General features: G+C 35.3%; 1 protein-coding gene across 1 annotated transcript in view; it reads right to left on the reverse strand.

Moving 5' to 3' along the window:
• The window catches only part of LOC113081272 (voltage-dependent calcium channel subunit alpha-2/delta-2-like), a 129,753-nt gene extending 120,080 nt beyond the window's left edge, over positions 1–9,673 (reverse strand). The window contains exons 1-3 of the mRNA XM_026253346.1: positions 9,631–9,673; positions 9,446–9,546; positions 8,267–8,383 (exon numbers count right to left, since the gene is read on the reverse strand). Of these exons, the coding sequence (XP_026109131.1) occupies positions 8,267–8,383; positions 9,446–9,546; positions 9,631–9,673 (261 nt within the window). The remainder of the gene's footprint in view (positions 1–8,266; positions 8,384–9,445; positions 9,547–9,630) is intronic.
• Positions 9,674–12,256: the final 2,583 nt, after the last annotated feature.

The raw sequence follows: 12,256 nt of genomic DNA on the forward strand, positions 1-12,256 counted from the left end.
CATTTGACCGTTTGATTTGAGTAAAACTAGCGTCACATCACATACGCAGAACTGTAAAGGTACGTCAACCCCTCAAAATAAAAGTCTGATGTCCTGACATTTTATCCTGCCCGTCAGATTTTCAATATCGCGTCAATATAATTAAAAACACATTTTATCCGAGTTACTCGATTAATCGATGGAATTTTTGGTAGAATACTCGATTACTAAAATATTCGATAGCTACAGCCCTAATTTACACACCTTCAATGTTGTTATCCAGACAGTTGTTGCTCCCCCATTGATTTCCATACAGTTTTTTTTTTTTTTTGGATTTTTTTTTTTTTTTTTTTCAGGCTTGGGACAACTTGAAGGTGAGAAAATGATGACAGAATTGTCATTTTTGGACGAACTATCCCTTTAAAATAACATAAAATTTCTGTAATGTAAATATATATATATAAGATATTAAATAAGCCATCACAGCATTGAGCTAAAAAGAGAATTTTCTAAAATTAGTGCTTTTTCAAAATATGATTCACAAATGCCTAAACAAAAAAATGAAATATATTTACAAAACCAATTGTCAAACCTAACGCATATCAATAGAATACGTTTCACAAATACACAACCAAATTTACATTCCCAAATGCTTGTATTTATATTTATGAATATTATTTATGAATTTTACATTGTAATTGTGAACCTTGTTCTGCGATTGTAAATTTGCTAATCGTATTTTGTCAGTATGAACCAGGTCATGAGTTTTATAAATTTATTTTGTGAATGTTTGTAAATACATAAATTTTTTAGACTAATACGGCTCCATAGACTCTTGATTTGTTGCATTTCTTTTCATTTTTAAATACTACTAATAATGATAATGACTATATATATATATATATATATATATATATATATATATATATATATATATATATATATACATATAAAATTTGTGAACCATACATTTTAAAATCAAGAGCGTTAAGCTCCTTAAACTCATGCATTAAAAAAAATTTAGATCCAGAAACACTATGACCCAGATTTACATGTTTATAATAAATGATGGAAAGCATCTTAACAGAATCGTCTAGGGTAGGTCCAGAGTAGATGAGGCTTCCAACACAATAATACCAGACGACTAAACCTGACCAGTCCTCACAGAGACCAACTGACTGTTTGTCGCCTGGATCACACTCTCCAGGTCCCTCTTGGTGCCATGTTTGAGACACGACTCAAAGGCCATACAAGAGTGAACTTTTGGTCACGCTACCCTTTATTCATCATCACTAACCGAGCGATTACATGACCAGACTGAACCCTGAGGGGAAAACCGCATGGCATGACACATGGTCAGGAGAACTGTTCACATGATAAACTCAATTCTACTGATGAATAATACAGTACCTGCTGTGATGCTACTATTTTCTGAAATTATTAAATATACAGAGAACTGTGTCTGCTAATGGATTCTGTACAAAATCAGGAATACACCAGTTACCAGCCTAATTATAAAGTGTTTCCTAAAGAATAATAATCAACTAGTCAATGTGAATATTTACACACTTCTGGTAACTACAGTGCATCAGGTTTAGAGAGCTTGTCAGTTAACTAGATAGAATGTTTCCTAGCTTTACTTCAGAAATTCAAAATATACAAAAAAAATCTAAGTCTACAAACAGAAAACCTCCTAAATAAAGAGACCTCAGATAAAGACAACCGATACCTCAAATAAACCCTAAATAGTTCATTGTACTATACAATATGCTTTCCGTAAGTTTTTGAGTTAAAGAAAAAACAACATATCTTTGAAACTTATAGACATAGGACGCTATCATATACCCGGCGCAATGTGGCACGAGGCACGATGCAATTGTTTTTTGCAAGTTTCAGCCTGATGCAGTGCCACGTTGTTTGAATTGCAAATGCCTTTGCGCCCATTTGTGTGCCCATTGGCATGATGGTCTGAAAACGAGGTGTGTTGGCACCATTTACCAACTAAATCCTGGTCTAAAGTCTGACTTAATATTTGAAAAAAAGATTTATTTAAAAATTGCGTTAGTATATGTGAATATAGGCTGGTGCACAGCATGCGTACACTCTGCTTATTACACACAAAGGGGTGTGCAGCAGCACACAAACAATTATAAAAATTAAAGGATTAAAATGTAAAATATTATCATTGTGTACATAAATATAAAAATACCTACATGTCATAATGTATAACCTTTGTATGTATCAGAATTATGTGCACAGGCAGATCCGTTCCCTGTGTTTTTCCGATTACAAATTCTGCCATGTAAATAGCGAATCCATCATGGCGCAAGCACATCTGGCTTTTAAAGGGAATGGGAGATGAGACTCTGATCGGTTTAAGACATGTTATGCCCCAAAACACACCCATTACTCATTAAGACAATAGGGGCAACACTTTTAGAGTGAGAACTCTGACTGGATGTTCAGTTTAGTGAACCGAGTCAGTGTCATTGATGAAAACAAGCACGTAAATGAAGGCAAAGACAGAAGGCTGTTTAAAGTTTACATGATCTTTCCCAATCATTATAATGTGTAAATGTTTTCATAACAACATTAGCTGCTTAAAATAATAAACGTTATCAATGTTACTGATATTCAAAAGGTAAGCAAGCGCTGCTTTGTTTACGTTTTGTACATCTGCATTTATCTTGAATTATATCTTTGTTTTTTTTTTTAAATAGAAAAAATATATTTTAAACTGTAATATTTCAGAATGTGTATTGTTGATCAAATACACTAAATGCAAACTTATTGAGCATAAAATACTTCTTTTAAAGGGTACATAACATACACAGTTTCACCTAATCTCATGTTAATCTTAAGTACCTATAGAGTAGTACTGCATCCTTCATATCTCCAAAAAGTATTTCGTTTTATCATATAAAAGCCGAGCTCCTGGAGGCATGCCATCACTAACCTGACCAGAACACACAAAGGCATTAATACACTCCGTTGCTACCCCGGAAAAACAAACTGCATCCGCTGTTTCATGTAACGCTGGTTCCTTTGGGAAGCTGAACACGGTAAACTTTCCCTGACATCCAAAAACACACTTATCTGGAGACATTCTCAAACAAATCCTATGCAGCAATTGCCGACGATTTCCAGATGAAGTGCGTTGATGTGCGCGGTCTCGCTCTCCTCTGGTCGACGTATGTGCGTGCGTGCTTTTCCGAGAGAAATGCTCATATAAGGAGTTCCACCATCGTCTATGTCATTAGATCCACGATAAAAAAAAACAGCCGAAACTTGTACCAACCTGGAAGTAAGATTTTCAGCACAGATATTCTCTGTCATTCGTCAAATTATAATTTTTTTAATATTGGCCATGTTTAGCATGAGAATCCATCACTTTAACACTGTGAACAACTCTGAATACATGAAACACCATTGTAGCCCCCCTTTTAAAAATCATATATTTTGTTAGAGTCTGGACTATTTATTTTCTACACTGTAATATTTGTGATATTGACGTCCCTGTTAATGTGCCCCTAAAGAAACACAAAAGCGCCGTTTTGCCCTACTGAGTATTTCCTGTCTGATGAGGCCGATCAAAACCGTCCTCTCATTAGTGAAACAGCAGGAGTAACTAATTGTGTGTTTAATTTTAGGGATGTCAGAGAGCACGGGGCTAAATTTAGCATGTATGAAGATCTGTGGTGCCGGCCAATTATACACGGGCAGAGGAGAGTCCACCAGGGTACCTCAGTCCGAAAAACAAATCACAGTATGATGAAGTGTGTTAGGTGTACACAACAACAAACCCATTTCCCCTACGTGTCTGCTTCCACCGTGTCATACTGGATTTCATAGCATGTGCGAGAGAGATTTACTTAGTCACATGCATCTGTGCAACGTCCAGTCAATACGATCCAGTTCATCATAGCAGTCCTCATCAGGGTCAGTCATACACAATCTACATCATATATGAGCACACACACCACCAGCCGTTGGAAATGCTGCTTACTAGTAAGATGTTGTTTTTGCATTGGTTTGTATTAGGAGAAGGAGAATATGGCATCAGAAGCCTGTAAGTGACATAATGTAAGTGATGCCATGTGCTGAGTTTGATTGACAGGTTCTGTTCTGCAGTATCAGCTGGATTCCATAAAAGAGAGAGAGGGTGAGAGACACAAAGCTGAGCTCAGCTGAGATCCATACGGCTGCAGCACTGTTCGTTTACATGACAGCTTCCCAGGGCCTGCCTTGACATCTGCCAGTCACACGCACCGCGGTCACAGTAATAAAGATTTAAGAGCTTCCAAAAATAGGCGGCAGGACACTAACACACAGACACAGGCAGAAACAGTCAGGGCACTCCAGAAGAGCACCATCTCTCCACGAGGACAACATCAGCCCTTTGTGAAGAGTCTGTATCAGGTCATTAAAATACTGATAAATTCAGCCAGAAAAACTACCAGACAGGAAGCAACTCATTTCAGGACAATATGGATGACCCCAATGCACATTGAGTTTCTAGAGTAGAACACAAAAAAGAAGCACAGAGGGATCTCATTCATAAAACAACTGAATGTAACAGTTTATGTAAGAATGGTTTGCATAGGAATTTGTCATATATGAAATGGAAAGTAACAGTTTATGTAAGAATTTGAATCAGTTTACATAAATATTTGTTGTGCACAATCAAGCAAATCCAACCATTATTGAAATAAATGTTTGATGAACAAATAAGGACAAAAGTTCAATATGCACATAATTCTATCCTATTTAACGAATGATTTACAAAAATATATATAATTAAAAAGCAACAATTTATGTAAAAACTGATGCACAGACTATACAGATATGCACATAATTACACGTGCAACTAATGCAAGCCAATTTACAAATAAAATGTATTACAATCAATTTATATAGAAATATGCTGTGCACATAATATGCAGAAATTTATTTTACAAACATTTTATATAGCAAACAATTTAAATAAGAAATAATCTACAGACAATCTATCCTTATTTATTATGCACATAATTTGATGTGAATTTATGAATGACTTACCTAGAAATTCTCTATGTACACAGCCAATCAAAGCGACAATTTACATATGAACTTTTACAAACAATTTACACAGGCATTGATTATGTACATAATCAATTCAATGCGACGATTTACAACTAACTCAGAAATTAGTTTTGCACTTTCAATGCAACAGCTAACACTGGAATGTTTTGACAAACGACTTACACTGAAATTGGCAATGTTCAGAGAAAATGTATATAAGAATTGTTTAAGACTGTAATCCATTGGGGAAACGTATATAAGAATGGTTTTACAAATCATTTACATTCATTCTGCTTGCATTTCTGCTAATAAATAAAGCCACTGGAAAAATTGCATCCTCCTGGCGGTTTGGTGAACTATTTTCAATGGACTATGATTTGGGACATACTAATCTTAATCTCACATATTATTTATGCCAGATAGTACATGAATTGGGGTGCAGGGGTCTATCTATCACACTCATTATCGGTGATCTAAAGAAACATGTGCAAATAAACAGGTCGACGCAGCTCTTGAAACAAACATTTTTTGTAGAACCTCAAATAAAAAATACATGTTTTTGTTTTGTTTTACCCAATTTTCAAAATTAATTTCCACATAAAACTACTTCAATGACTATAGTAAACATAAACCAAATTGTATGTAGAAAACTCCTGTAATGTAAATTAAGTTTTTTTTTAATAAGTTTTTTTTATTGGCCCAAAATCTGTTGATTCTATGCACATCATTTACTGATGTGCAGCTAATTTATCGACATTTAAACACTGATTCAGTTGTGCAAACAGCCATAAATCACAATACAAGATTTAATATGTATAGCTTCTATTAAACACGATCAAAACTCATCCCGCCAACTATTTATCATGAGATTACAAGATGTCTCCTCTTTCCTCTCTTTCTTGTTCTCTCTTGCTTTACCTTGTTCTACATCCAATGTCCTACATCGTCCCTTCTTTCCTCTCGATTTCTTCCATCTTCAGCTCATTTTGAAATCAATGATTTCAGAACTTAATTTCCTTGCATTTCCTAACGCCTGAAGGGGTGTTCTCATTCTGGGCCCATTTTCTCTCTCTCCATCTCTCTTTCTCTCAGTTATCAGGAGTCTGCTGGGCTTTGGGTGATGGTTGGGTCTAGTCACCAGCATACTGCTGGCCCTGATAGCAGCGGCCCCTATCTTTAGCTGTTCAGTCAAGAAAGCACTCAGAGGCCAACTTTGCGGCCAACCAACTCAATTCCAAAGCTCTGAAACATCGGCTCCGTTCCAAACCCTACCGAGCTGCCTAGCAAGTCTGTACCATGCAACAATCTTCAGCAGGCAGCAAAATGACATCGCTTTACCAGTTGCCTCATTTTGGCACAAATTTAAACAAGCATCACTCGCATCATTTGCAGAAAAGCCAATCCCAAATGCATTATAATGAATCCATAATGGTGAAGGAAATATAGTTTGATTGTGTTGTCGAAACAGAATTCAAACTGCAACATTGTAAACAAACAATTTTTCATCAGTAGAGTAGAGTAGGGATGGGCCAGAATTGTTGAGCTAGTATAATGAAGCTATAAGTCCGATAACAGGTTTAAGGCAAGAAATCTGAGCTCTGAAACATACACAACTAAGATTACTCAATAAACTCTGATGGCTGATAGAAGACCGTTAATACAGTTTTGGCTACCACCGAAGACATGACGGACACCAGACAAAAAATATATTTTCTGACAGGATATGGCATCCATGGCTAAATCTAATATTTCCAGCATGGACACTAACTTTATTTTCTTTAAAGGCCGTTTTCTCAAAATCTATTTTTTATTGTATATACTGTATATTTTTATACATGGTCTGAAGAAAGTTTTTATAGAGGGGTTTGTTAAAATAGCATTTCCTTGATTTTATACAAAATGTTATTCTTAAAAACATGGAGAAAATTATTATAATTATAACTATTATCATCAATATCACTGTTGTTGTTTTTATCAATTATTATTATTAATTCTTATCGTTTTTGTTGTTTGTTTTATTTATTTATTTGTTTTGGCTATTGACAGTGTTTTCTTTATAAAATGATGAAAAGAAAAAATCTCATCTCTAAAAACCTGTAACTTGGCAACAAATGAAAACAATAATTTTGAACCTGGCTTTATCCAATGTACATTTTTGTTCTGGAAATGTATGCAAATTACTACATATTCAATTAAATATCACCTCATTTGCATTTTTAAGAAAACTTTTCCAATACTTAATGTAAACACAGTCAGCTGAGAAAGTATGGTGATTTCTATTGGTTACATGTATTCACCATATTAACCTATGGTATCTTGCCTTAATATTTTTGCAATATTTTGCAATGGAGTTTTAAAAGGTGACGCCACTTCTCAAAGAGATCCCAAAGAGGCACAACGTCTCATTGAGTGTTTTAAAGGGAAAACTCTCATGTGCTTTAAAGACGCCACCATCAAAGTAGCATTTGTGCAATTAGGATGCAGTAGAAAGTCACTAAATAGGAAGAATTCGTCAAACTAGAATTAGGAGCAATCATTTCTGAGTTCCCTGCATGTCTGCATGGCATGACTCACATTGGAGAATCTCAGCTAATCTCGCTCGAACACCAATTTATGATAAGACATTCTGAGTGTCTCCCAGTGAAAGACCTCAGGCAGTGTTCATATGCTACTTTTAGTCAAAAGTACTAAAGTACTTCACTTACAAAACACATGACTCATTTCTGAAGCTTAATAAACACTCATTTTTCAGCTATAATTGTCACGTGTGCCTGCATATTACACAATTGTCACGTGTGCCTGCATATTTCAATCAGCCTCTAAAAGATTTAAACCAACACAACATAAAGCACTTCAAGATCTTCAAAGAATATCATGGTGCATATGTCCAAATATCATGGTAGTACCACAGCATTTTTTATGGAAATTGGTAAATCTGATGCTCCATTCATCCCTGAAGCCTCTACGAGCATCTTATGTGTCACTGTGTCATGTCCTGTGGATTTGAAGAGGGAGCAGATTGGAAGAAGACAAACTCATTACCTGCTTAGTTAAGCAGGCTAATAGAGAAAAGTGGGCATTGGTAATAATATTTTATTTTTATTTTTCTGATTAACAGAGACAGTGGATCGATTGCCCGTTTTAATGTGACAGATAAGAGTTTTACACCACGATTATCAATGGCTCGACTTCCTGCTGGGACAGAGCGATAGTTAGCGCTGCTCACCTCCAGAGCTTTGCGTTTCCTGTTGAGCAGTTTGGCGATGTCTCCTGCCACCTTCTCCACCAGCTGCTTGGGTGTATTTCGCTCCACAGAAAACTGATTCCTCTTCTCATTATAAATCTGTGGGAGGTTAAAGGTCAAACGTCAGGCACACATTAATTTCCTTTGTATCCAATTACTTTAAAAATGATAGACCTTTGCAGCTCAAAACTAATATATAGTTTACATGTGAAATTCAATATTTAGAAATCTAAACATTTATACATTTTCTTAAAAATATATATATAATTTAATACATTAATTAAAAGAGTTTTTTTGTCAACGATGGATGGATGGATACATTTAAAAGCATTCATCTTTTGTAATATCTTAGTTAATATGTTCCAGTAAACTGAGCCACCATGAAACTACTGCTATATTCTAAGACACTTAATTGTCAAGAAAAATCATTACACTATACTTTAAGTTGTTTAATTTAACTGTTTACCTTATCATTTATATATATATATATATATATATATATATATATATATATATATATATATATATATATATATATATATATATATATATTTTAATATATATTTTATTCTTAGTTCAATTAGATATTAATATTTATATAAATGTAAATATACATTATTTAGTATAAATAAATATTAAAATATTAGAATGTATAGGTAACATATTTTACCAAAAATGGTTGATTATTAAATAAAATAATTCTGAATATATATATATATATATATATATATATATATATATGCAGCTCTAAGTGCCATCTGAAATTTTCTTCTAAAATTAGCATCTTAATCAGGCTCCTATGTGTAAATTCAGTAAGCTTATGTTTATGGTCTAGGTCCTTTAGTTGTTTCAAGTGAAACAACTAAACATAAACACATTATATATATAAATAGTGAAACCTCAAAACTTAAACAGATGTGAACTAGAAGATCTCCGAATGGACTGGGTTAACTGCACAGTGCAAAACAATGATAAAAAAGTATCCTAACATAGGCCTAGTGCATTTAAAAAAAAACACAAACATGTATTTAATTAAATTAAACTAAAAGAAAAAGAGTACAAGTCATGCCATAATCTGATGTGGATTTATGGGTCAGCATTGTTCCTGATGTCAGTGCTTTTCCCAGTGATTTACACATACAGTAGCAGGTCTAGTCTTACAGTCTGACTCAGCACACCGCCATGCCGTCCACCGTAATCTGACCCCCCGGGACGCCCAGTTATCCCCTCCACTCCAGGGACACCATTACCCACAAATCCATCTATGTCAAACTGAGGACTAGGCAAAAAGCCAATTGCAATCCCCCTAGAAAGAGGAATTCTTTCACACACACACACACACACACAGCTGGTGGAGGCTTTAGTAAGGGCTTCGGCCTCTAACACCATGTTTGAAGCTGTGCTCCCCTGTCACCAGATAATGGCTAAACCACAAGCACTGTTTTACGTCAACTTGAGTGAATAATGGACAGAATAGTGGCCAGTGCATGGAATGGGCTGGCGACTAGAGAGGGAAGGGACATTAGTGTAACCTAGTTTTAAAACTGTGTTACTTGTTATTTTTGGAATACAATTATAAAGCCCTTGAAAAAGTCATTAGTGTCTTTGATAAACACTGAGATACTGATCTCATAAAACAGGGACACAGTTCCCATTTAAACTCAGTTAATAAATTCATTAATTAAATATGTTTGTATTTTTCTTTCTGTCTTAGGATGTGATGAACATAATGTGTTCTACTGATATCCATTTCCTGTCTGAACACAAATACTGCCCCCTAAATGCCAGGAAGGTCAATAGCAGCAAAAAAAAAAAAAAACCCTAAATTAAATATAATTTAATTTCATCAAACATTTAGAAGCACCTAGACCAGAAAATGTTAGACAAATTAAAAATATTGAAGATAGATAGATAGATAGATAGATAAATAGATAGATAGATAGATAGATAGATAGATAGATAGATAGATAGATAGATAGATAGATAGATAGATAGATAGATAGATAGATAGATAGATAGATAGAAGAATCAATAAATAATCATTCTTATTTTTAATTTTCAGATTTGTAATGCCTTCAATATGTTCAAAGGAAAAGAAAAACAACATTTAGATATATAGTCAAAGCTAAACCGCCTTTATTGAGAGGCTATTAATAATAATAAAAAAAAAACAGGTTTAATTTTAATCTGTAAACATTTGTATTCAGTAAAGTGTGAAATGCTGAAGTGACTCATGGACTTTAGCTTTCATGCAAAGAAATTAAGTCAAAATGTTTATAAAATAATATACTTTCGATGCTGTGTGTGTGTGTGTGTGTGTGTGTGTGTGTGTGTGTGTGTGTGTGTGTGTGTGTGTGTGAGCGCTGAGATGGAGGAAGCAGGAACAGCAGGCAGGAGGGTCTGCTGTCTGGGTCGGGCCAAGAGATCTAGATGAACTGGGCCAAACACACTCACACTGAACCAGAGTGAGCAAAAGCCCGTCCAATTCAATATGCTTCCACTGGCAGTCACACATCACACACACATAAGTACATAACGATACTCTCAGACAAACACACACAACACAAACTAGTGTGATCTCCAATAACAGGACAGAAACAGAACACACGGTGTCTCATTAGTGAAGAGACGCGTCCCAGTATGCCAAACTGAGACTGTGCTAGTATAAACACACAGATGGTGCAAGAGAAAGAGAACAAGGGAAAAAGCTCAAATATGGTCTGAGATCACACTAAAGAAAGAAAGAAAGAAAGAAAGGAAATTATTTATCCATCAAGACAATTCTACCCCAGTTCATCATTACCTTCTGTATATATATATATATATTTGGGGTGTAACAGTTCACAAAATTCACGGTTCGGTTCGATACGATTCACTGGTGTCACGGTTCGGTTCGGTACGGTTCGGTACGTTTTAGATACAGCAAAAAGAAAAAATTGGCAAATAAATTTCCTTGATTTTTTTAAAAAACATTTATTTATTAAAACTAACAAAGTATGTTTTTTTTTTTACACTGAACAATGATGGAGCTATTCTTTACCCATCTTCTATGGTGTTTTCTTAGCAGCATACTGTATAAAACAAAAATAGCTCCTTATATAAAAAAATGAAAATGTTATATTGTTGTAGTAGTTATGAACAAATACAAAGATGTAACTTTTTATATGGAACTCTATAACTCTTTATATTGAGTTGTGTGTTTTTACTCAATTGGTTCTCCATAGGGCTTATGTTTTTTGGAACAAAGCAGGAATTACGGTCTGGCTGAAATGAGCTCGTGAAGGAATATTGTAACGGGGCTCAATTACGCATGTTCTTATAACCTGCGTTTTCCACTACAGAGTGCGCTCGCTCACTCAGAACGCGCTGAAGGCTCATTGCGAAATGGCTAAAGGGTCTTTCACACAGGACGCGGTATGCGCAGCGCTGGACCCTGGGCTCAGTGTTGCCCTTCAGATACAACACGATTTGCGCTGCACTATGCCAAGAGCAAAGTAGGTGGAGTTTTCAAAACTGCCCGTGCATACGTTCTATTTATAACAGTTCTTCTATCTAATAACGTGCAGGCCTGTTAATTGTATCGTACTGCTCAGGAAATTCTGACACAGTACAGTACTAGTCCATTTTGATTTCCGTGCTTGTTTGGATGCCCCGATCGATTGGTAAGGTGCACCCAAACACCAGACCTGTTGGTTATTGGAGGATCTTCTATTTCTGGTCTGTTAAATGCATTGGCCATTTTGCAACGAGCCTTCAGTGCGTGCTGAGTGAGCGAGCGCCTGACTGAGTAGCCTAACATAAACATATAAGTTGGTGTTTTTTTCTTCTTCGGGGGTGTCAGGGGCGTTGCCTGTTACGTCGTTTTGGTTATTGGGCTACCTTGTTGAACGCATATCATTATATTTCACAATTTCTTTTTTTTTTTTCAAATATAATTAATTAGTCCAACGAACCGTTCGGTACATAATGCGT

This window comes from Carassius auratus, unplaced genomic scaffold (assembly GCF_003368295.1).
Source record: "Carassius auratus strain Wakin unplaced genomic scaffold, ASM336829v1 scaf_tig00033555, whole genome shotgun sequence".
Classification (NCBI taxonomy): Eukaryota; Metazoa; Chordata; class Actinopteri; order Cypriniformes; family Cyprinidae; genus Carassius; species Carassius auratus.